The sequence below is a fragment of the Drosophila serrata genome, unplaced genomic scaffold (genome assembly GCF_035046125.1).
Source record: "Drosophila serrata isolate PLE 108 unplaced genomic scaffold, ASM3504612v1 contig_296, whole genome shotgun sequence".
In the NCBI taxonomy this organism is placed as follows: domain Eukaryota; kingdom Metazoa; phylum Arthropoda; class Insecta; order Diptera; family Drosophilidae; genus Drosophila; species Drosophila serrata.
Window position 1 is genome coordinate 6,029 of NW_028257194.1, and position 26,178 is coordinate 32,206.

General features: G+C 40.0%; 1 protein-coding gene and 1 long non-coding RNA gene across 27 annotated transcripts in view; one reads left to right on the forward strand and one right to left on the reverse strand.

The window, feature by feature from the left end:
- Positions 1-167: 167 nt before the first annotated feature.
- Positions 168-23,240, reverse strand: LOC147643037 (uncharacterized). Of its 4 annotated transcripts, none has more exons than XR_015272650.1 (3): positions 23,085-23,240; positions 22,730-23,020; positions 168-779 (listed from the first exon to the last, which is right to left on the reverse strand). It is a non-coding gene; the product is annotated as an uncharacterized LOC147643037 (long non-coding RNA). The 4 variants fall into 4 exon arrangements; XR_015272649.1 differs by lacking the exon at positions 168-779 and adding an exon at positions 12,697-13,459; XR_015272651.1 differs by lacking the exon at positions 168-779 and adding an exon at positions 13,082-13,455.
- A 997-nt stretch (positions 23,241-24,237) lies between these two features.
- The window catches only part of sxc (O-linked N-acetylglucosamine (GlcNAc) transferase sxc), a 251,110-nt gene continuing 249,169 nt past the window's right edge, over positions 24,238-26,178 (forward strand). For 3 of the 23 annotated variants that reach the window (XM_086837104.1, XM_086837109.1, XM_086837106.1), the window contains exons 1-2: positions 24,259-24,366; positions 24,434-24,587. In XM_086837104.1, the coding sequence (XP_086693230.1) occupies positions 24,458-24,587 (130 nt within the window). In that variant the 5' untranslated portion in view covers positions 24,259-24,366; positions 24,434-24,457. Of the gene's footprint in view, positions 24,588-26,178 lie in introns of all 23 variants that reach the window. The other 20 variants (XM_086837107.1, XM_086837105.1, XM_086837102.1 and 17 more) reach the window with 17 other exon arrangements.

Genomic DNA, 26,178 nt, shown 5'->3' on the forward strand with positions numbered 1-26,178 from the left:
AATAAATGTTCGTGATTTATACCGATGATAATTTGGACTTTCTTTATTACTTTAATTTGTAGTTGTCTGCTCTAATGGTTGGTAGGCTAATAATGTTTAGGGGATCGTTACCGTTAATTTGACCTTAGCAAACTCTAGTAATTCTTCTACATTCAAAAATAAGTTAATTTCTTTTCTGAAAATGTATTTTATTATTGTGGTTTCTCTGGTTGTAACTACTATGCATGTGTTTGCTTTCGCCGATGTAACTGTGTGTATTATATTAGCTATTACTTCTTTTATTAATTGTATATTATATTTTAGGATATTTTAGGATATTTGCTCTATGATTTATAATTTCTTCACAGCTCTGAGCGACTTGTAGCATTGCATAGTTACCTTAGTAGGTTGGTTAATTCTTTTATTATAAATCTATTCATTACTACTTGTTTATTATTTTCAATTGTTCATTCATATAATCGTGGTGATCTAGCGTTCCTGCCAGTCACTTCCTCGCAGTTCCTATTGCTTCTATTGCTTATATTGCCTTTGTCTGTCTTTTTCTGCGTGAATCGGTGTGTAGCTGTCTTAATTCTTAAGAAAGATATAAGTGTAATGGATAATATAATGTGATTTTATAGAGTATTCGTCTAATTCCAAAAGATTTTCTTCGTAGTTCTGTAAGTTAAAAATGTGGATGATTTTATATGTTCCGTCTTGATTAGCTGCCAGTCCTGTTTCCAGTGAGTCCAGGCGTCGGTGCTAGTATTGAATTAATATTTTTTCCAGTTAGCACCAACCTTTAAAAGAAACGTGTAAAAATTTGACAGCAGTCCGACCATTCGTGGGTGAGATATTTTTTTTTTGAGTGAAGCTACTTTTGTTATTTGAAAAAAGATGGAGAAAAAAGAATTTCGTGTGCTGATAAAATATTGCTTTTTGAAGGGAAAAAATACAATTGAAACAAAATCTTGGCTTGATGAAGAGTTTCCAGAGTCGGCACCAGGAAAATCAACCATCATTGATTGGTATGCCAAATTTAAACGTGGTGAAATGAGCACGAAAGATGGCGAACGCAGTGGACGCCCAAAAGAGGCTGTCACTGACGAAAACGTCAAAAAAGTTCACAAAATAATTTTTAATGACCGTAAACTGAAGTTGATAGAGATAGCAAACATTGTGAAGATATCATCTGAACGGGTACATCATATCATTCACGAATATCTGTGCATGAGATCTGTAATTTGTTTTGTTATACCCTTGCAGGGTATAATAATTTCATTCATAAGTTTGCAACGCAGTGAAGGAAGCTCCTCCGACCATATAAAGTATATATATTCTTCATCATGTCCGTCTGTCCGTTTCTACGCAAACTTGTTTATCAGTTTTAAAAATATCTAAATGAAACTTTGTAGTTAGTCTTCTATATACTCTTACTCGTATATATGTCGGAACGGGCCGGATCGGACGACTATATCATATAGCTGCCAAAAGAATGATCGGAAAATTTGAAAAAAAAAAAATGATAACATTTTCAGATTTTAACAGAATTTGATCAAATTTGAGATATAGCCGTTTTATATAAATCACCAGGCACATGCCTGTTTGGGTTAGGTGTTAGTAGGCGCGATGGAAAATATAGGACAGAATACGAGAAAATTGACTACCGCTGTGCTGCCAGGTTGTGTGCTTGCATGTTTACTAAGTGCGTTAGTATTTTAGATTTTAATTTTAATTTTACAAATCATAATTTGCACATAACACTCTAAAAGGTTCATGCAGTTCGAAGGAGGCGCAACACTAATGGGATATAGAATCTAGTAGTTCTACATGGTACATGGAAATTAAGCTGACTCAAAAAGTCCGCACTTTCCACATCACCATGGATAAGGTTAAAAATAAAGGTTATTCCTAGCATCGTTCTACGAATGGCTGAGGACGATAAGTTTATTAATAGGAGTCTATATGAGTAGGAAGGTAATCTTTGATTTGCATCACAATTTAAACAGCGTAGAGCGGAAAGTAAAAAGTTTTTTTGAACCGAACGTCATGCGCGTGCACTCCGGACTTAATCAAGACTTTGGATATGGCTTCCTTGCGGGACGCCAGATGTATCCCTTAGAACTTTAGATAAATTATTCTTAAAGAGGACCTTTTGCGTCCTGCCATTCAAATAACTTGAGATCCAATTAAGATCATTAAATCGAGTTTTCTAACGAGGAGAGAATGGTAAACAGAGTCAAATGCTTTACTGAAATCAGTATAGATTACATCTGTCTGAAAATTATTATGGAAGCCCTTTATAATATAGAAAGAGAGCTCCAAAAGATTTGTTGTTGTTGATCTTTGCTTAATAAAACCATGTTGACATGGAGAAATAACTGATCTACAAAGCTGCTGCAAGTGAGGGGTAATAATGTTTTCAAATAGTTTAGGGATGGCCGACAACTTAGAGATTCCTCTATAATTGCTGGCATCCAATTTGCTACCTTTTTTAGTGGAGAGGAATAATAAACGATTCCTTCCAAATAATGGGAAAGTGGGAGGTTTCTAAGGATAAGGTGAACAATTACAGAAGGAGATAGCACAGTGCGTCGGCACAAAACCTGAGAACACAGCCAGGAATAAACTGGCTTGACACGATGTAGATCTAAAAGGAGAGAGCTTTCGTTTAGGCTAAGACAGAAAATTCAGTTTGATTTGGGTATTTCGTAGGAATAAGTCTGGTTAAATACGAAGAGTTTGAATAAGTTGGTTGGCTATTGCCTGATCATTATTTGCGATAGTATTTTCAAATGAAAGCGAGGATGGATTTGTTTTAGGCTTACGTTTAGTGTTAACTAAATTATAAAATTGTTTTGGGTCCTGTGAGAACTGGACCCTACAACGAGATAAATAGTTTTAATAACACTGCGCGTTCAGCACGGTAAAGTTTGACCGAGCTGATAAATAAGATGAAAGGGCAGATTGAGAACCGGTGAATTTAAATTTAGCATACAGTCAAGATTTTTTATTCTTAAGTCGGCTTAACTCTTTATTAGGTGGGTTACAGTGGTGAGGCCCATTGCTGGGGCCTCCAATTAGAGCTTAGCTTCTTTGTTCCACTCCCTCTGTTTGTTGTTGTTGTTCACAATCAGTACGACCTAGAGTCAGTAAGGAAACCTAGGATTGCTGAAACTTTTAGCTTTCCTATACTTCCCAGTGACTCCATCTGGTAGGCACCAAAGTGGCGAAATCTGATGTGGTTTAGCGCTGGGCAGAAGCAGAGCAGATGTTCCGGTGTCTCTTGCTCTGTAGGTTGCTTACAGCTTCTACAGATTGCGTTGTATGGCAGTCCCACCTTCATTGCGTGCGAACCGAAAGCGCAATGTCCTGTGGTGAGTGCCGTGAACCTGCTAATATCCCGCTTACTGTTGGATAGCAGTTCACTGGTTCGTTTCTTATCGTACCTCGGCCAACATTCCCTTGACCTTCTATGATCGCTCTTACTTTGCCATTTTTTATTAGCTATCTCCTTAAAGTCTGAGCTTAGCCCTGCCGAGCCTGCACGGACTAGTTCGTCTGCCTTCTCTTTTCTCGTTGTGTCCCGGTACCCATGTTTCCTGTACCTTATTTTTGTCGGCCGTGAGTTCGTTTTCACGGCAGATAGGGATTTTATAGCCGCTTGGCTATCCGAGTAGATTCGAACTCTTTTTGGCCCCTAAAGTCCTGCCTTAAGGAAAGTTCGACTGCTTCCCTTATGGCTAGTAACTCAGCCTAAAAGACCGAGACCGAGACTGAGTTAGAGAGATTGAAAGCCTTTTCAATTCTCCAATTTTCAACGAAGATCCCAGCCCCTACGCTGCAGCTCATTTTTGAGCCATCGGTGTAGAGGGACACCTCGTTCTCCACTACTACTTTGCCCCTACTGCAGTCTTCCCTTGATGGATATGATATCGAGAATGCGTTCCCGAATTTCATTTCCGCGATCATGTAGTCGGTCTTAACGTCTGTGTTAATGCCGCTGTTTCCAAGGATCTTGCCGTGCCCGGCGCTATAGTCCCTCTAGCAATTGCTCGCCTTCAGTCTTACTGCGCTCTGTGCCGCAGTGTCCTTCACGAACAGCTCTATCGGCATTATATCCAGGATAGCGTTTAGAGCAGCCGCGGGGCATGAGCGCATTGCACCCACTGCCCCCGCACTCGCTGTCCGTTGCATCCGTGTCAGCTTCGTTCTGTTGTAAGCCCTAGTTAGTGCCGGCCACCATACTAGGGCTCCGTATGTTAGAATTGGTCGTACCACTGCAGTGTAGAGCCATAAAATTATCTTTGGGTGCAGTCCCCATTTGTTCCCAAACATTTTCCTGCAGGAGTAGAATGCAATGCTTGCTTTCCTTACTCTCTCTGCAATGTTATCTTTCCAAGAGACCTTTTTATTCAGAATAACTCCTAGATACTTCGCTGGTTCCGATAGTTTTAGCTCCATGCCGTTAATACTGGGCATGTTGAAGGGTGGTATCTTATTTCTTCGTGTGAAGAGCATAAGTTCCGTTTTAGTGGGGTTGATACCTAGTCCGCAGGTTTTTGCCAATTTATTTAATCGACCTAGCGCACCCGTCATTATTTCGCTAATAACGTATGGTCCTGATACTAGCAGTACTACGTCGTCTGCGTATGCAACTGCTTTAACTCCACCCGTATTGAGATCTGTCAATATGGCGTTCATATTTGTGATCCAGAGTAGGGGCGATAGTACCCCGCCCTGAGGTGTGCCTCTCTTCACAGTCCGCGTGAGGTGAGTGCCACTCAGTTCGGCTGTGATCGTCCTGCTCTTTAGCATGACCCCGATCCACTCTCTGATGCCTCTCTCAATACCTAACAAGTTGAGGGAGCCCAGAATAGAATCGGGGTTCACGTTATTGAACGCGCCTTCGATGTCTAGGAAGGCTGCCATTGTGTATTGATTGTGTTGTAATGTCTCCTCGACATGATGTACAACTACGTGTAGCGCTGTTTCCGTTGATTTTCCTCTGCGATACGCATGCTGCGCATCCGAGAGTTGATGTCCTTCTAGAGACTCTCGGATTTGGACGTCCAGGAGTCTCTCTAGTGTCTTTAGGGCGAAGGAGGTGAGACTTATCGGTCTATAATCCTTTGCTAGGATATGCCCCCTACTGCCCGGTTTCGGTATAAAAATGACTTTAGCCTCTCTCCACAGTAGTGGGATGTGCGTCAGTCTTAAGCAAGCTTCGTAAATGGCTTTTAGCCATTTGCAAATGCTATCCTTGGCTGATTGTAGCATTGCCGGTATTAAGCCGTCTGGGCCCGGGCTTTTATACTTATCGAACGAATCTATTACCCACTGAATTCGCTCAGTGGTAATGATGTCTTTCGTAGGTGTGTCTGTCTATTTGAGAGTTCGTTCCCTCCTCGGGTCCCGAGCTCACTCTTAGGCTTCCTGGGAAGTGGGTGTCAACTAGTATCTCTAGTGACTCCTCAATTGTCGTCGTAGCAGAGCCGTCTGCTCTGTTGATCAGGGTAGGGCTTATGTGCCCTTTGGCGAGAATTTTGCTTACTGTCGCCGTGTCCTTTATGCCTTCCAGTGACTCGCAGTTGTTTTCCCAGGACTCTTTCTTGGCCTTGTATACTGCTTTCTTGTAAATTTTTTGTGCCTCTTTGTATGTTCCCCAATCCCGGGTTACATAGCTGTGGTTAAAGGACTTTCTCTTTCTGAGCTCGCTTAGTTCCTTTTTCCACCAAGGAGGGTATTGCTTCTTCGAGAATGTTAGCTTACAAGTCTCTTTGAAGGCGTTATTCAGAATATTTGTTAGGTCCTCAACCTCCTTGTCGAGTGTCTTTGCAGTGGATATAGTCTTGATCCTCCTGCCGTTTACTTTAGATTGGACAATTTCGCTGAAATTATTCCAATCCGTCTAACAGGGGTTTCTTCTTGGCACCTGTTTCTTAAGTGTTGTCGTTATTTCAAATAAAATTTATCTATGGTCTGAGAAGGAGTGTTATGTTGATACCCTCCAGTTCTCGACCCTGTAATTATTTTGTTCTATATGTAATGTGAGGTCTAACACCTCTTCCCAACCTTGAAAATTTTCCGTGCTCGGAAAGATGAAGGTCGGCGAACTACCCTTATAAATATCGAATTATTCCTACAGATAATATTGTCAAAGAGTGACTCACCTCTTTCGTTAGTCTCCGAACTCCCTCAGAGCGTGTGCCTCGCGTTCGCATCACACCCGAGCACCAGGGTCGTCTTCATCACTTCCGCCTATTGCAGCAGCTTGACTACCGGCTCAGGCGGGGCCGGCTCGTCATGGGCCATGTACGCAGATGATAAGGTGACTCCGCTCCCATCCGCCGCCACGAATCTGCCCACTGCTAGGTCAGGTGTGCTGAGATTGAGACAGAGAAAAGCATTAAAATTATTCTTAATTACAATGCAAGCTCTCGACCTACCATTCAAGTTTATGCACAGTAGTGTGTATCCTTGGATTCTCAGTCCAGCGACGTGCCCGACCCTGGTCCAAGGCTCCTGTATCAAACCGATGTCGATATCCCTCTCCCTTAGAAGGATCGTGAGATTAGCTGAAGCGTGCGAGCTGCGCTTCAGGTTAATCTGCACGATTCTCGACATCGATGTTGGTGGGGGTGGCGTCAGGAGATTTGTCGTCGATGACCATGTCGTCCAACAATTTGTTGGGGTCATCGACCTCCTCCAGAATCTCGTCCGGCTCGGCCAAAAAGACTTTTATCTTGGCCTTCCTGATGCCGTACCGGACCTGGTGGTTATTTGCCTCCAGCTAAGGCAGGCAGCGCCGGTTAATCAGCAGGAGAAAAGGTTGGCTCACCTTCATCTCCTGCTGTGCTCTGAGGATGGTCCAGTCCTCTGTATGGATGTCTGGGTTCTGGGCCTTAGGTACACTTTCGCTCAATATCTGTGAACGAATTCGCTTCGCCTTCGAGGGCTGGAACGCCGACGGGTTAGCCGTTTTGTATGCCTCGAATTCCGCGATTGGAATTTGGGAATTTGGCCTTGTCCCCGGCATTCCGAGGTTCAATCTTGCCCTCAGCCTCGTTCATGGCTATCTTGTTGACCCTCACTCGTGTCTAATGGTGAGACATTTGCGTCCTCTCTGAGGTGGTGCCCAGCTGAGCCCCACCTGTGTGTTAAGATTGAGGAGTGCTACTCGACCTCCTCTCGGATTGCGACTTTTCTTCGTCGGTCTCCGATACATTGTGAGATGCCGCGACCAATCTCGGTCTAAGCATCTCCTTCTCGTCCTTCGTTGATAGTTTTTATGGTTTATCCTCTCCCGGGAGTCCCGAAACTCAGTTTGTTAAATACATATCATTTCATGAACGCCCGGTTTGCTCGTCCTGGCAATAGGAGCGGGCCAGAGGGGGTTTGGAGCTTTGAAGACAGGTCGATCGCAGCTTCGCCCTAAAGCTGTGGCAAGGCCACTTTCAACCCAGGGTTGCCTGGCCCTGGGAAGGCTCCGTGCAGACACAGCTGGATTAACCCCTCAGCTGCGAACCTGGAAGTCAGTGTGCACGGGTCGCGTCACATTCCTGACTTGAGGGGAGGCTGATTAAAGACATGCCTAAGTCCGCCCGACTACAATTGGTCAGCATCCCCGGTCGAACCTCGACTAGGAACCTGCTCCCAGCCGCTCTCGCTTGGAAAGTATAGTCGCACTACCGATGGTGTACACAGTTACGGCAGATGACACGGTCATCCGTTGATCCCCCTGTGCACCCTATCGGCTGACGGCATCTTTAGTAAACCGGCGGTGTATTCGAGCTTGGTGGATAATATAACGGAACACATTCAGTAAAAAAGGAATTCATGGCACTGTTAAAAAATATAAACGGCAACTGCCTCGTCAGTGCAAATGCATAGATGAGACCAATTGAACTCGTTTATAAAATTATTCAGCCTTTCAAAGTCCGTCTTACGAAAACATAGGACTTTTTTGGCTGGACGGCCAGAAATATTCTGTACCTAACACCCAATATCAAGAGTCGCATCGAAAGTTGAATGATAAGAATCTTCGGGCTGCGTCAGAGGCGCCACCCTTACTAAACTGACTCTTGCAGGATCAGAGACGAAGCAAAGCTCGAGCAAGCGCAGCGAAATGTCGAATAAGCCAGCGATAAAGTCATGTTGTGGAGGTGTATGGAGAGTATTGGTGAAATTATTTGAGCACCAAATAGCACCAATCTCCTAGGACTACCAACTGGTCTCAATCCAAAATTATACTGGAAACCATCTGAATAGCGGAAAGGTGATTCCACTAAATTGGAAGTTCCGACAATGGAGGTATGTAGGAACAGGTAATAAAAATGGAGCTACCTTTGATAGATAGCTTCACACAGAGGAATTCAACATCGTTGCATTCCTCGAAGGTTAATAATTCTGACGTGATTGAGGAGTCCACCGGTATAAGAACTCCACCCCCGCGTTTGATAGGGCGATCTAGCCGATATACTGTGAACACAGCTGGAAAAACTTCGGGGCTCAGAATTTCCGGCTTCTGTAAGCACAATAACCTGAGATGAAAAAGAAAGGCTATCAGAATACAAGTTAGGAAGCTTACTACGTAAGCCACTTGCATTCTGATGGGAAATACCTAGGGAGTAGCTATGTTTTTTGGGTCGGGATTGGAAGACGTAGAATGCGCAGTGGTATCATCAGGCCTGGGAAGAGTTATTCCTACAGGCCGCTTTTTCTTTTTCTTCGCCTCGAACTCCTTAACAACGATGTACTCTGGCTAGAAGTTGGAAGAGCAAATAGTGTTAAAGAGCTCGTTAGGGACATTTATTTTGAAAGATGAAATGTCCCTTTCGTAAGAAAATTTAAACTTTTCCACCTTAATCTTTATTTTATCGGCTCTGGTGTTGCCTTGTATAAAGGCGAGAACATATTCAGATGTTTGGTCAGGGGAGAGCCGCGAGACAAAAATATGTCTCGTCGGTGGAACCGCTATAAGGGCTTTTGGCAAGGCAGATTGGTTATCTGCCGTGCCATTGTCGGCCGGTATTCCGGGCCTAACACCCTGGGCAGATATATCGTTAAACACGGGACTTTGAGGGGTCAATATTTGCGACCCCCCAGGGGACAAAACAGAAATCACCAGCGGTACGGGCACTCCCGCTGCACATTCGGGTACCGAATCTTTTCTAGCGCTCGATCTCAGCACTCTTGGAATTAATGCTGAGGTCGAGGGCTGTGCCGAGGGAGGCTGCTGCTGAGAGCCCGTTGCAGGTAGTTGGGGTCCGTCTACATGCTGCCCACCAATAGCAGTTTTTTTGCGCCTAGGAGACTCATTTAATAGCGTAAGGCTATTAAATTGGGTGTCCAGCGCCAAGAACATATCAAGAGTTTTACGAAAACTCGTTAAAATGCACTTAAAACCGCTTTTGGTTTGCCGCATGAAAGACATCATCTCCCTTTCAACATCGCGACAGGCCTCACAACAGAAACGCAGGCCGATGTTTTTTTTTTACATCGTCCACCGTCCGAGCTGCAACTCCAATACACTTGGCGTGCATGACGTTGTCGCACAGCCAGCAGCCGATTGTAAGGTCACCTGCAGCAATTGCCTTTTTGCAGGTTTTGACGAAACAGACAATATTTCCGGACATTATATGGACTTACCACTGTACTTGTACTTGGAAAAAATAACAATAGAGCTATGCAGAAAGAAGTGAAGAGTCACAGCGAGAGAGAGAGCGAATGAGATCGAATAAGATAAGAAGTGCAGCGGCACAGCTAAAGTGAGAGAGTGGGAGAGCGTGGGAGACAAGTAAATAAAACGTTTAGCTTTTGAGACGGCGCAAACAAAAGCTAGACGAAGAAGGCACAAAAAGGAAAAATGCAAAAGCTAGCACTAGCAGCACAACTGAATTGGAAAATAAAACCAATTATATACACAAATTAGAATAGCTGCATGCACACGCGAAGTGAACGGGAAGTTATAAACACAAGTTAGAAAATTAAAGTTAACCCCGGTGGTTAGATTCAATCTTTAATACAAAACGAGAGCGCAAGCAAAAAACACGTCCGTTCACTTGGAAAGATGAAAGATTCTTCTTCAGATGTGAAAATTCCGATAATGAGCTTAGGGTCGAGTCGGTTCGTCAAGGTTGCAATGAGTTTTTCCTCCGAGGATTTCTGTTTTATGATATGCCTGTGATATGTTGGAAATGGAACTTCGAAATTAAAAGAATCTGTGGTCATTAAATAAAGTTGGGGTTTGCACACGTTAATGGGTGCTTCTACTGAAAATATGAGATTGTCTGATGAGCTTTCATCACTATGGACTGTTTCTGATGAATTAATTGAATGGATTTCTGCTGGGGCTCGAGACAATGCATCTGCTACTGCATTAGCAACTCCGGGCTTGATCTCGTGGTTATGTTCACCAATGAGAAGATCTCCAGCGCTTCAGCTATGCGTTATGGTATTTACACTATTTGAAAAACTCAAGAGCTGATGATCGGTGTATATTACCACCTTTGAATATCCATAAAAATAATGTCTTAAACTTTGGAGGGCCCAAACGATTGCGAGCATCTTTCTTTTCGTTTGTAGCATAATTTTCTTCAGTTTTCGATAAGGTACGCAAAATAAATGTTATTGATCTATGATTTTGTACTAACTCTGCACCTATTGCTGGATACGTCTATAGTCAGCTGGAATTCTTTTTTTTATGTTGTCCTATGTTTTCTCTTACTATGTCGTCTAAAGATCTTTGAAAAATAGATGAAGAATTTTTTAATTCATATGGAAGTCTTTTAAATTCGTATTTTCCTCCATTAACAGCAAATTCTTTTTTCTCTATGTCCGTATCTTTAAGCGGTATCTGATGGAAACCACTCTTCAGGTCTAACACCGAAAAATATTTGTTGTTTCCGAGCTATGCATTAATTTCGCCAATTTCAGGAATTGGGTTCGAACTGAGATAGTAACATCATTTAGTTTCCTATATTCAATTACTAATCTGTATTTCTTTTCGGAACTTCCCAAAACTGGTGCGTTGTATGGGGCCTTAAATTGCCGTCTTTAAGCATCTCGGTTATTTGTCTCTTGTCTTCACGATGTTGGGTATGGAAGTTATGATTTCACCTACTACTTTGGTTGTGTATGGAAGTTTTGTACCAGGGTCGGCAAATAGATTTTTTTGACTTTTAACGAGACGATTTATAATTAATTTTTGTGATTCAGTTATATGACTAATTTGCGGTTCGATTTTATAAACTGCCTGTGTAACTAATTGGTGAATTTTAGCATGTAACATTTAGTATTTCCTCAGACTGATTTAACGGAGAAAACTTTTTTTTAGATTTGGGTTTTTGTATTTATTGGTTTTGGATTTAGTTTTGGTTTGAACCAGTGCCAATAAAAAATGGAGTTCTGAACTGTCTACATATTTTTGTTGATCGACATGGGCATGCGTATTCTTCCTGTAGGCCATTTACGTTGTTTTCTACTGTTAACTGGCCATATTCTTGTTCTGTGATAAATGATTCTTCTTCTGTATCTTGTTGAACTGCGTTATCTGGGTCTGTGTAAATATGCAATTGTCTTAATATTTTGTTAACATTTTGAACATTAGCTGAACTGAGTGGTTGTATGGTTTTAGTTGATTAAATTGGGCAAGTGGAGGTTTCCCAATTGTGGATGTTATTTGCGACTGATTCGGTTAATGGTATAAGTGAGGGTGAAAGCTTTGCCTTGTAGATACCCTGCAGTACCGCACATCATTAATTGACCATTGTCACCAACAGTCAACAACGCCCGACTGCGACTTCTACAGAGTCGACGCTCTGCCCACAATACAACGTCGGCAGTACCATGGCTCGGCCGTTGATGAATTGTTGATGAGTGTTGATGAATTTGTTGGTTAAAAATAGATATTAGAAAAAATTATAGTGATAAAAAAGAGATATAAGTTTAAATTTTTATAAAATAAAAATAAAGTATTGGAAAATGTGTTTATTTAGATAGAATGAGTAAGAAGGTAGAATAAGACAACAGAGAGAAGAAAATATATATATAAATAAATATAATATATAAGAGAATAGAATAGAAAAAAAATAAATAAATATATAAATATGAATATAAATGGTATATTTTTGTTATAATAATAATAATATATAATATATGTATATATATAATAATTCAAATATATAATATACATACATATATAAATATTGGAATTAAACGAATTATTATTTTTTGCATACTGATAAAAATAATATAATTAAAAATAAAGAAAAAAAGAACAATAAAAGGGACTCAAGCACTTAAAAATGTAAACAAACAAAATCAAAACAAACAAACACATCGATATGCACATGTATACATCAGCTGTATTTGCTGAATTCTGATGAATTGTTGATGATTTTTAATGAACTGTTGATGAATTGTTGATGAATTTGTTGATGAATTTGTTGATGATTCATCAATGAATTGTGTCATGACTTTCAAGGTCTCTTGTGAGACATCTAAGTTACCAATTTGGTTTAAAATTAGAGACAGTTGTTTATAGACTGTTTGGTAGAATTCAACTATGGTGTTGCTACCTTGGTTAAAGGAATAAAGTTGATATTCTGAAGTTATTAGGTCGCGTGTGTTCGCAAAATGCGCTGTTAGACATTTCGAGATTGCTGTATGACTCCAATACGGCGGCTGTTTGCCCAATAATCTTATTGCGAGATATTTAGGTGAACCCATTTCGTTTTATTAAAGTTTTAACACCTTGGTAACACTTATTTTTCCATTATGACTATTCAGTTTTGTTTCTCGGAAAATCTCTAAGCGATCGGACAATATCTGATAATTTATCTAACTTACTTAGATTGTGTGCAAATTCCTTCTTAAATTCATGATCTTCATATTTCGAGAAGTCCTTATTAGGATTCAGTATTTCCCTTACTAAGCTTTCGAAATTTTCCTCTAAAAATATTTATATTTTTTCCTCAATCTCACTCTCTGTCATAATTCGTACGTTTAGTCGTGTGCTTGAAGAATGTTCTGTAAGGTATAAGAGTCTGTCGACTAAGTCCTGTTCGGTCTTTATGATATATGAACAATTGATAAAAAGTTTTTGGTTTTGATTTTAGTTACTCAGAAGTCGAAGGTTAAATCTTAGATAATTAGTAAAAATTCCAATTTTGTGTTCTTTTTTGTGTTAAGAATAATAAATTTTCTAAATAGCTTGTAATATTCAGTGTTATCCTTTTTAAGTTTGCTTAAACTATTCTTACAGTAGTAGCATTCCCCGGCGAACTCTCGTGTCGATAGATTCGACCGATTCCATTTTTTCCAACTGTAAGGCGATTTCTCTCTAGTGTGGGTCAACTTGAGGACCTCCTCTATACTTTTCTCACGTTCTTTCGAACGGGCGATCACGGCGATAACTGTGGCCGGTCGTTCCACTAGGTACAAGTCCCTTCATGGGTTTCCTCGGGCAAAAAACTACCTTTTTTCCATATTTTGGTTTGGATATAAAAAATGAAATATTTTAATTAAATTTTTTAATATTTAAAAGATACATAATTAAAAAACATATTGTGAAATTAAAAAAATACATATATATCAAAATGGCGGTATTACGACGCCACTTCCAGCAACCCCTCTGAAAAAAGGTTCCATCGCTTTGTCAGCAGAACTTCTGTTAGAAATATTTGAAAAAAAAAACAAACAAAAAATTCTTTTAGTAAAGGCAATAAGCTAGGTATAAACAACGGGAAAACAAAAAATATTGCAATTTGGATTTTTGATAGACTTTTTTATATAAAAATAGCAATTTCGATCAAAATTTCCCGAATTTATTTTTTTTAAATAGATATAAAACAAGAAACGAAGCTAACTTCGGCACGCCGAAGTTTATATACCCTTGCAGATAGAACTTCTATGAAAAGGAATTGCATTTTTCCTCCACATCAAACGATCGTTTGTATGGCACCTATATGATATAGTCGTCCGTTTTTCATGAAATTTGACACAAAATTAAATTTTTAAAATGGCTGTACCTCAAGTTTGATGAAAATCAGCTGAAAAATGAAGAAGTTATAAACTTAATTGTATTAATTTCTCGATCGTTCCAATGGGAGCTATATGATATAGTAGTCCGATTTTCATAAAATTTTATGCAAAATTGTAGAGTTTAGTAAAATGGCTATATCTCAAATTTGATCCAATTCTATTGAAAACTGAAAAAGTTAAAATTTTTTTTGTAAAAATTTTCCGATAATTCCTATGGCAGCTATATGATATAGTCGTTCGATCCGGCCCGTTCCGGCATATATACGAGTGAGAGTATATAGAAGGCTAACTACAAAGTTTCATTCAGATAGCTTCAAAACTGAGAGACTAGTTTGCGTAGAAACGGACAGACGGACAGACGGACATGGCTAGATCGACTCGGCTGTTGATCCTGATCAAGAATATATATACTTTATATAGTCGGAGGTGCCTCCTTCACTGCGTTGCAAACTTCTGACTGAAATTATAATACCCTGCAAGGGTATAAAAATTGCACTTATAGAGCGGAATTATTTTGCCGAAACGTCGGGATTTCTTGTCCTTTTCGAGTATATTAACCAGGTCCCTGTTCGGGCACCAGTTAAAGAATATTAATTAGTTTTAATAAAAACAAGAAAGGAAGCTAATTTCACGATCATTCCTATGGGAGCTATATGATATAGTAGTCCGATTTTCATAAAATTTTTTACGAAATTGTAGAATATTATGAAATGGCTTTATCTCAAATTTGATCAAATTCTGTTGAAAACTAAAGTGTTATAATTTTTTTTGTAAAAATTTTCCGATCATTCCTATGGCAGCTATATGATATAGTCGTTCAATCCGGCCCGTTCCGGCATATATACGAGTGAGAGTATATAGAAGGCTAACTACAAAGTTTCATTCAGATAGCTTCAAAACTGAGAGACTAGTTTGCGTAGAAACGGACAGACGGACAGACGGACATGGCTAGATCGACTCGGCTGTTGATCCTGATCAAGAATATATATACTTTATATAGTCGGAGGTGCCTCCTTCACTGCGTTGCAAACTTCTGACTGAAATTATAATACCCTGCAAGGGTATAAAAATTGCACTTATAGAGCGGAATTATTTTGCCGAAACGTCGGGATTTCTTGTCCTTTTCGAGTATATTAACCAGGTCCCTGTTCGGGCACCAGTTAAAGAATATTAATTAGTTTTAATAAAAACAAGAAAGGAAGCTAATTTCATCTCAAATTTGATCAAATTCTGTTGAAAACTAAAATGTTATAATTTTTTTTGTAAAAATTTTCCGATCATTCCTATGGCAGCTATATGATATAGTCTTCCGATGCGGCCCATTCCGACATATATACGAGTGAGAGTATATAGAAGACTAATTACAAAGTTTCATTCAGATAGCTTCAAAACTGAGAGACTAGTTTGTGTAAAAACGGACAGACGGACATCGCTAGATCGACTTGGCTGTTGATGCTGATCAAGAATATATACTTTATATGGTCGGAGGTGCCTCCTTCACTGCGTTGGAAACTTTTGAGTGAAATTATAATACTCTGCAAAAAATAATTTTTATTGAATTGCGTTGGATTAAGAACTAAATTGGATTAAGCTTAATAATCGTTTATCTAGGCTAAGCGTTGCTCCATCGCGGTCACCGCTTCTGCTGATGCCGTTGCTTCAGCTGACTTTCTTAGTTCTTCCGCTGACGTTCTTTTTTCTCATTAGCTGCTTATGACGATATGTAACTATTGGCCGCATTGATTTCCAAATTTGCAGATGCCCAATATAAGCTAAGCCACGTGCGCTGAGCTTGCATCTTTTTTGAGTAGCGATCGTGAGAATACTTATCCGAAAGTTTCCTGAGTTGGTAGTAAATTGAAATTCTGATTTCTTCACCCGGTTGCGCCATATGTACTGAGCTTGCATTTTCTTTGACTAATTAGGTTAGGTTAGAATGAACCGGACGGCGCTCCTCCTCATAGGCCAGTACGGCCCGTATTTATCCGGATGTTGTTTTTCACATGGACCTGGAGAATTTTACCCGGTGTTGTAGTCCTTTAGGATCGCGGTAGTTACCCTGGCGACCACTTGGAGGCATCTACTAGTGATGCCAGTACCGGGGTACCTAGGTGTTTTATTCTTGCCTGCGTATGGGCTTGGAACTTACAGATGAGATGCTCCAAGGTTTCAGTTGCTTCAGATTCATCGCATTTCCTGCAGTTGCGTTGTTTGTGATGTACAGCCGGACTGGATGCGCGGAAGCCAGGCAGTGACCCGTAAGCATTCGCACTAATACTCTGCAGTATTTTCGGGATAGATGAAGCACGTAGTGGCTGAGTTTGTCATTGCGCTCTTTGCACATAATTTAAGATGTTTTGCAGGTTGCGGAGTTTCCTCTTCACCTGCTTTTTGCTCGTACGTCCGCTCGTCTCTCTAACTCGCTTTGAAGCGTTCTTAGAGAGACATGGGACATTTTATGTTCTATCAATACTCAGTCCGACTCCGCCCTTTGCAAGTTCGTCTCCGATTTCGTTTCCATCTATGCCCTGGTGGCTGGGAACCCAGTAGATCCGCACTAGTGCGTCCCTGCTTGCCAGTACATTTTTGGAACTGACCGCTGACGATTGCATGGATCTAATCACCGCTTGACTGTCTATGAACAGGTTTACCGCCTCACATGGACGGGCTATTTTCTGCGCCTTCCGACTTCCGCCTGGAATATGCTGCATTGGCTTGGTAGCTTATACGACAGCCTCGTTCAAGGGTCTGTACAGTATATGCCCGCTCCAACCCCTCCTTCCATCTTGGAGCCGTCAGTGAATATGTTGAGGTATAGAGCATGGTCCTGAACCGTTTTCTAATCTTCAGGTCCCATGAATGTTGATGTTTTAACTTCATGGCAAGTTCTAGGTCTCAGGATCAGGTCTGAGCATTTTCTAGGATGAATATAGCGCAATGATGGCGTTTTTCACCCTCTCTAGTACATTGGGTTTACATGCCAGCTTGCTGTCCAGTACAGTGCCCAGGTAGTTCACTTGTATTTCGTGGTCAGCCTAGTTGAGTTTATTTTTAGGGGGATGCATGGCGGTACCTTGTATCTCTTAGTGAAGAGCATTATCTGCATTAATAATGAGTCCTACCTTGTCCGACCACTCACATATCTTCCTGAGTGTTGATTCCATGATCAAGGTAAGGGTGGATGGACATTCTCCCGTGATAATTATGCGTATGTCGTCAGCATAGGCTGTTATCTTTGGGGCCTTCCCCTCGAACCTTCTGATTAGGTCATCGACCACTAGATTCCATATGAGGGGCGATAGGACTCCACTTTGCGGCGTGCCTTTGTGCGCCATGGAAGCGGTGCCCCAATCTGATTGTACCCGTCAGCAACTTAGTAGATTTTCAATCCAAAAGTTGATGGCAGGGTGCGTGTTGGTCTCTCCTAGGCGCTCCATTATTGCGTTTATACTTACATTATTGAATTCCCCGGATATATCTACGAAGACTGCGAGCGCATATTCCTTGTTGTGCAGGGCTCTCTCAATGGAGGTTTATCGGCCTGTAGTCCTTTGGACTTACGTGGCTGCTCTTTCCTGCTTTAGGCAGGAAGACAATCCTCGAGGTCCTCCATTGGATAGCCCGTACTAAGACAAGCTGTGTAGATTGCGTATAGCCATGGAGCGATGACTTCTTTGGTCGCCTGCAGCATGGCTGAAAATATTCTATCTAGTCCTGGTGCTTTTATACCCGCGAAGGAGTCTAAAGCCCAGTGAATTCTTCTTGAGGGTATGAAATCATTTGGGAAATGCTCTTCACTGGTTGCTAGTACCTGGTGCTCGTTGGCATCAATGATCTCTATGCAACCTGGGAAGTGCGCGTGCAATAGTGCTATTAGGGTCTCTTTGCTGCCCTCAGTTCACTGTCTGTCGTCGCTTTTGAGCTGACCCTGTATGGTGGGTTGCTTTGAAACCAACTTCCGTAGTCTAGCCGTTTCTGGGGCCGTCTCTATGTTGGAGCAGAAGTTTATCCAATAACTTCTTTATGCCCTGCGTATTTCCTTCTTGTAGTTCCTTAGCAGGATTTTGTATTCCTCGTTGATTATATCATACTTCGCCTGCTTGGCGATTTTAAAGAATTCTCTGAGGTTATCGCGTTGGAGCGAGAGGTTCTTGTTCCACAAGCGTGGTCTGGTCCTTTCCTTGCTTCTTGAAATCGGGCATGTTGCGTTGTATGCATCCAGTTCTTCCTTTGAGAGGGTCTCTAAGGATTTTTCAATGTCTTCATCGGATTTTACTGTGCCCGGACTAGTCGCGAGTTTACGATTATATCTTTAAACTTTTCCTAGTTAGTGTTCCGGAGGTTTCCAAAGACTGTTGGTTATGGAAAGTGATCGAATTCGCATTGGAACTGTATATACCTGTGGTCTGACAAGGACGGTCTCTCTAGGAAATTCCAGTCTAATACCATGGTACTTTGTGCCGCTACGAGATTTATAGATGGAGAGGTTGTCCTCGAGCGCGCCTCGGTCATCTTTCCATTCTCGCTCCTTTCAATGAGTGCCACGATCAAAGTTCGTTTGGTCACCTCACTGGCCTTTGCGATTTTTCTTCCCTTTTGGGTTTTCGCCTTCAAGGGGGAACCTGCTTCCTTGGGCACGCGTTGCCGCTTGCTCGCCGGAGTGTCTTTTATGGCACTCTCGGCATAATAATGTTACATAAAACGAAGCCATCTAGTGGCGAAACGGAGTTCGCCAGGTTTTCTAGTATCTTATATAAGTACCAAGCTAAACTTAAATATGTATTATTTATAGTGTTGTTAATAATGATCGAATTGGAATATGCAAGGGTATACAAACTGTGGCTTGCTTAAGTCATTCTCCGATCTTTTATATTATATTTTTGTTCTTTGGCTAATAATTTTGTGTATTTAAAATTTTGGAGAGTGTTCACTACACGAGTGTGATGTCGGCTTTTAAAATCAGATTCAGATACCCGAAATTTTAATTTTGATTTTGTGGTGCCTAGATTTATATATTTTGTTTGTTATACATTGCACCCCATTTGTACTCGACTTTATTGAGATAGTATATTAATTATAAAAATGATGTTTCACATTTCGCACTCCAAATTTCGTACTCCATCGAAGAAATTTAAAACAAGAGAATGACTTACCAAACCTTAAGTAATAACATGAAAACCAAATTACACAACACCTACTTTGTGATTCCGATGCACATCTACATTAATCGGTGGCATTTAAAATTAGACCACCGGAAGTGCATTGTTAAATTGGAGCGCTTCTCCTTACATTGTTGCCCGGGCGAGACCAAAAATTTCATCAGACCATAAGAAGGATTGAAAGGCATCCATCAGGTAGAGTCTTTACCATTAATTAAATTCATGATGTTACTATGCTCACAAAGACAAGGTTCATGTCATTATTCAAATTGAAGGCTACTTTTCAAATTTTATTTGATTTGACCTTATTTGAGTCTATCAAACCTGTTCCGATGTCAATTTAACTAATGTAGATTTCTCGGCAATAACTGCAAGAACTGCAAAAACTGTTCGTCAACAGAATAAGAAAATGTTTAGAGGAGCCGAGTGAAACTGAAATCCAATCTAGATTACGAGTTCCCTCTGTATTAATATTGCAATAATCATTAAAATTCCAAAGGCTAAGTACTGTGGCGCTGCACGACTCGATTTTAATGTTAGTGACAGAATGTAACGGGGAAATCAAAGCAGTGAACTGGACAAATTCTGCGAAATTGTCCCATATTTAGTTAGCAACAGCAGCATTAAGATATAAATCTCCTCAAAGGCACTCGACAAGGATGTGGAGGACCTTACGAACATTCTGAATTTCGCTTTCCCAGAGACATGGAACGTTCCATTCTCGAAGAAGGAGTACCCACCATGGTGGTATAAGAACTGAGCGATCTCCGGATGAGATTCTGAAAGTCCTTCAACTCACGCTATGAAACCATTGCATTCTAATCCTGCTTTGAGACAATTGTGGGCTACACCCAAAGATTATTATATGGCTCAACCCAGCGGTGAAACGCCTATGTTAACATACGGGGCCCTAGTATGGTGGGTGGCACTAACATAACAAATCTTACGAGGATACAACGAGCAGCGTGCGCAAAGCAATGTGCCCATGTCCTACGGCTATTCTAATTGATATCCTGAACATAACGCTGATAGAATTGTTCATAAAGAACATTGCCGCACAGCGCGTAGTTTCGAGGCTTGGCCCAGATCTCGCATGGGAAGGTGTTCTAGCCTATATATAAGTCAAACCCCAAGTCGATATGCCAGAGACATTTCATTTTTTAAGATTAGAGTCTCCTTCAAAGTTTTTTACACTATTTGCTCAAGTGACTTCTGGCCCGAGAACGTAGTAGATAAGGAGTACGTGGCTAAAAAAAAAAGAAAACACGGCTTATGTGAGTACAACTACCAAGGCCGGCACAAGCTACAGTATCCACCGTTGTACTGTAGCTGTATTCTGATAGCTTCTCTTTTGCATCCCACTTAATTGTGTTTACTGAAACCTGGTTAAAGCCGTAGATCCTCTGCTCGGAATTTCTTCCTGGTAAGCACAAAGTTTTAATTGACACTGACTCCTGCTTTGTCTCGGAACTGTTGGGTTCTGAAGATTTTACGATTATGGAATTTTTCAGTGTGAAACTATAATTTTCTGGTTATACTCCTACATCGTGTGAAGAGCAAAATTAATGGAAACACATTTCGACGATTCGGGCCCTTTCCAAACGGCTTTCAGATAGAAACCAATTATTGGCTCTGGGGGCTTTTATATACCTAGAGCTCGTTGGTCTTCTGATGGTGAGTCAAATGTCCTTCAGACTGCGGCACAACATGACCTCATAGATGGCTTCCTTGATTTAGCCTTGTCTCAAGTTAACCACGTGTATAATTTATTAAACCGCTTACTTGATCTGCGCCGTGTCTCTTATCCTGTAGGCGTAAACCCCATTAGACTTCCTCTATTGACGCAACTTAAAGATACTTACCATCTTATCTTATCTTATTATTATCCTATCCAACTTTCGAAGTGACTATTATAGAAGTGAATATTATAGGAAATAAACCTTATCGAAAAGCTGAGAAAGTCCGCTGTTTTCGAAAGGCTGAATACTAAAAGCTATGTACATAAATATCCGAATATCGATCTATAGGTGTGCTCGGACATAGCAGTGGACATTTTTTACAGTGCCATGAACTCCTTCTTTTCGTTAAGTGTACCGGTAACCCATCCGTTGGTCTTTAATAAACCGCCTTGGTTCAACAAAGAGCTAACACGCCTAGGTCCAGACTTAAAATAAACATAAACTCACCGGTTCCCACACTGTTCTCTATAGTTATCTAAGCGCTCGGTCGAATTTGACCGTGCTTACCGCTCAGTGTTATACAGATTAATTGACGCGTTGTAGTTTTTAGTTTTTGCAGAACCCAAAACGGTTTTATAACTTTGTAAACACTAATCATAAACCCAATTTATACCCTTCCTCATTTACATTTAATAATACTACCGCAAACTCCTACCAGGCCATCGCCGATCTTGTTGCGAAGTTTTTAAAACGACATATTCTCCCTCCAAGTCAGATATATTCCTTTGCTATGCCCAGTTCGAACTTAATCATCAGTCCCATCTTTAACGAAAGCTCTTTTATTTTAGATTTTCAACATGTTAAGCCAATACAATCACAGTGTCCCGATTGAATACCAGGCTAAGGTATTGGGCTAAGGCTCTGTGTCACCCCTTTCTAAAGTTGTTTACCTTATCTTTAGAATTACAGAATTTCACCTTATTTGGAAGAAATCTTTTGTTATTCCTCCATTTATGCAGATCCGTAATTTCGCCATGTCAGCATGGTTTTATGAGGCAAAGATCAACCAAAAGTAATCTTTTGGACCTTACCTCATTTCGAAACTGGATTCTATAGGGCTTCCTGGTGATCTTCTTAAGTGGAGTTATCCTAGTGACAGGACTGAAAAGGTTCTGCTTAAAAATTCGCTATCCAATAGCCTCAGAGTCACGTCTGGCGTTCCACAAGGTAGCCATTTTGGTCCATTATATTTTACACTATTTATTAATAACCTGCCGCAGGTTCTAACAAAATATAAAAAACTTATTTTTGCTGATGACCCTAAGCCTTGCGTGCAGTATAGGAATAGTTCTTGCCAGTCAGACTTACAATTGGATCTGATAACTCTCTATATCTCAATGGCTCTAAATGCAAACTGTCAGTCCCCTGTTTGACACTTTTATGCTTAACGACTGCTTTTTGGAAAGAATCTCTCTTGTTGACGATCTAACATAGGTGTCCGACTACATCGACTAGTGGTCGAAGGAATTCGATTCTGTAACAAAGACTCTTTTCACTTCATTAGTTCGTCTTCTATTGGAGTATGATTCTTGTGTTTCGAGTCCTCAATTTGAAGTTCCTCGTAATCGCATTGAATCTGTCCAAAAGAACTTTATGCTGTTTGCCCTCTGAGGCTTAACCTGGGATGGTGACTAAAGATTGCCGTCTTGCTTAAGTAGACTTCTCCTAATTAATTTCCCCTCCCTAGCTAACAGTAGAACGATGTTTGGCATCGTCTTTCTACATAAACCTATTCATTGGGGCGTGGAGAGCCAGACTTTTAATACGGCGAGGACGAACTTCAAAGTACAATGCAGACAAACTTACCCGAGCATGCTATACAGGTCTAAACACTGACAGAGGAATACCCATCTCCATAAACTCGTTCCAGAGCTTGCGCAGAGATCAGACCGCCCACATGAGGCGGTAAACATGTTGATAGACAGTCAAGCGGAGATTAAATACATTCATTCATTTAATATTTGATGCTTAGTTTTTTTTAATTAATATATGTCCCAAAGCGATTGCCATGCCATCTCTTCTTGGGCAGCTCTCAGACGTTTTAACATAACACTGTTGAGTACCTGCACAAGGAACTCGGATGATTGGATATGGGATCTAAAGGGCAAGGATGAATTGGTGACCGTTTAAAGAAAGAACATTGTAGGACCAGTGTCTATACCTATACCATATACCAATAACCAAGGCGAGCTGTCCCATTAGGTTTTTTATGGCCTACAACTTTCTTATTTATATTTCTCGTTCCCACCGTCATACAAATTTATATATAGGTATGTACTTTCGCAAAAATTAACCGATATCGATTTTGAAATTGAATATCGTCTTTTACTTTCACATAATTCATGGGAATTGAAATACGTCCACCTTTGCCTGGCCGAAATGAAAAGTGAATGTTTCAAATCCGATCATCTTTGCTAAGAAAAAAACGAAATCGAACTTTTTTAACAAATCAAAATGAAAAAAATTAAGTGAAAACCGGAGCAGATCTGATAATTGTTCATGGCAAGATCCATAATTTAAAGTATGTGAAAGAACTGCAAGTGAGAGCAAATGGCCGAAGAAATCCAGTTCTATTAAAACTTGTATTCTATCGCACACCACGATACTGATATATAAATATATTACCATTATTATCGTAAGAAATCCATCAATGATGAAAAATCATGAGCTGAACCCATCTTTTAATATCTTCTGCATTCCATAGTATTTCTGTTATTGAATAGGAATTCTTGTAAATAGTAATTTATTCTAATTTTAAAGAGAAATTCCAGCTGTGACGTTTGCTTATTTTTTTCGTATTATAATAATTAAATTTAATTTATTTAAAAAAAAGGTGAAAATAACTATTAAACAATCATTTTTGCTTTGATAAAATAAATAAAAACAGTTGTGGTTTCTGAGTTCATATAAAACAACGTTTTGGTTTGGTAATTAAAGATCTAGTAAAATAAAACTAAAAATAATATATAGTGGATTATAAAAGGTATATCCATGTCCAGGGACTGGGTTTTGGTTGAAAGATTACCGGGTGACTTTTTTTTAAATTCGATATAAATATATCGCTGATATTTATATTAATTCATTTTTATATATTGTATCTGTATTTTCGTAAGTTTGAGTTAAAAAGCGCATAGTTTCGGAGTTTTCTGAACGCTAAAATTTCTAAATGACTATGAATAGCGGCAGCCGGAATTTTTGTTCTCCAGATGGAGTCCCTCTACTGTTTTTGATAAGCCATAAAATATCCGCATCTTCGAAAAAATGAATACCATATTATGCGGTTGTGGAAATCGGTCATTAGTTGTCTAGATAACAGTCCAATCTATGTTTGCCTTAGTATCGATAGTGTCTGTATTCCGTCGCTTTCCACCTATCTCGATAGTCAGTTATTGAGTTATCAAACAGCTGTGTAATATTTTTATTATTATTCGGGGTAAAAAAAGGTCTTACAATTTTCCTTTACTTATTGATTTTAGAAATTTTTTCATCGTGGCATTTAAATGTATGTAGAGCTCTGTAGCCTCCGAAACAAAAATGCAATCTCAAGGACAGTCACAAGTATCCCAGCTGCAATCCTCAACGCATCTACTATTGCAACAGACAAATACAACAGGAAACAACGTAGTGGCAAAGCAGGGTGAATCCCAATCTCATTCATCCATTGGTAAGGCGACAAAAAAATTACATTGTATGCATATACACACACACACAGAATTCGTACTCAACAATTTATTGACATAAATGCTGCAAAAGCAAAGAGGTTTACCACTATCGTTTCCAATGCTTATGGAATACAAAATGATAAGTATCGATGTTTTTAGTGTTTGGTTCTATGTTTTTGATTTTTATTAATGGAAAAGTTTTTAGAAGTGAATAAGTTAGATTAAAATTAGTCCAAAATACATACATAAGTATATATGTATACTGTAATTATATTCTGTGTGAAATTGTTAGAACTTACAAAAGCAGCTTTTAGTTTTGTCGAGTTTGAAATTCAGAAAAACAATAAAAATTAAGCTTTGATATTTTTAGAAATAGCGAAACACTGTTATATATTACAGGCGGGTGTTTTTCGTTACCATAATTTACTGTAAACCTATTGATATTCTTTTATTAATAACGTTTAAATGCAACTCAGTGTCTAAAGGGTACATACTACTGCTGAAGGCCAGTACTAACTAAAATGTTGATTGCGGCATTATAATTATTACAAGATAACTTATATACACATAGGTACGGACACCAGCGGATGACATGCATCCCCATACCGTCACGCCTCAGCCACCGTGTTTCACTTTTGCGCCAAGTCACTTTTATCCAGCTCAGTGTTCGGCTTCCTCTGTACGAGCTGGCCGCCATCAGAGCCATAAATATTCAATTTGGTTTCTTCCGAAAGGAGTATGTGATCCCAAAATTCAATTGGCTTGCTTAGATACCCTTTAGCATAGACCAAACGCCTTTTTTATTGATATCAGATATCGCCTAGCAGCACGGCAATGTAAGTTGGTTTTGGGCAGGGCACTTTATACGGCCTTCGGATGATTATCCTTCCCCCTTTTTTTTATCAAATTATTTAAACTTCATTTAATTAATGTGCATTTGCGACACACAAATTCCACACATCCACCGATGAAAACGCTTTCCTTAAAAGTTCTAGCTGAAAACTGGTGAAAAAAAAATCACATTCAAAAAGCCGGGGGAAAAATGACAAAGGCGACTGCGTTCGGCTTGCGCTATCTGATGACTTTTGTTAGCTTGTTAGGAGCGCTAAACAAATTTAAGATTAAGATTAACGCACAATATATCTTTCTCTTCTATTGTTGTTGTTGCTCGAAATTAACCTAACTTATTTTTTTTATATTAAGTCTTACACTAATTTGTTTCTTTTTTTTTCCAAATTTTTACTGCGATCGCTTGGTCGTATTAGAGTTATGACGTGAAAATTTCCCTTTTTGGACACATTCAACAGCCAAAAATAGGGTTTAATCTATTAGCGAGGCATTGGCTAGTGTGGTTCGCGGCTGTAAAAACCCACGGGCGTACAATTAGGGGCGAAACTGTGCAGATCTTCCGAAAATCTATGTCGAAATCTATGCCTACGCCGACGACTCTAGCATAAAAACTCTATTGCCAGTCGTTTTGCCAATGGGAGCTCGGTTACCTTTAATGCTTTCCGGCCTGCTGCTCTCAAGAGGGGCAAAGGTTATATAACGAAAATGTAAGTATTACTCCCTCCTCATGCGCTGCTGCGGGGG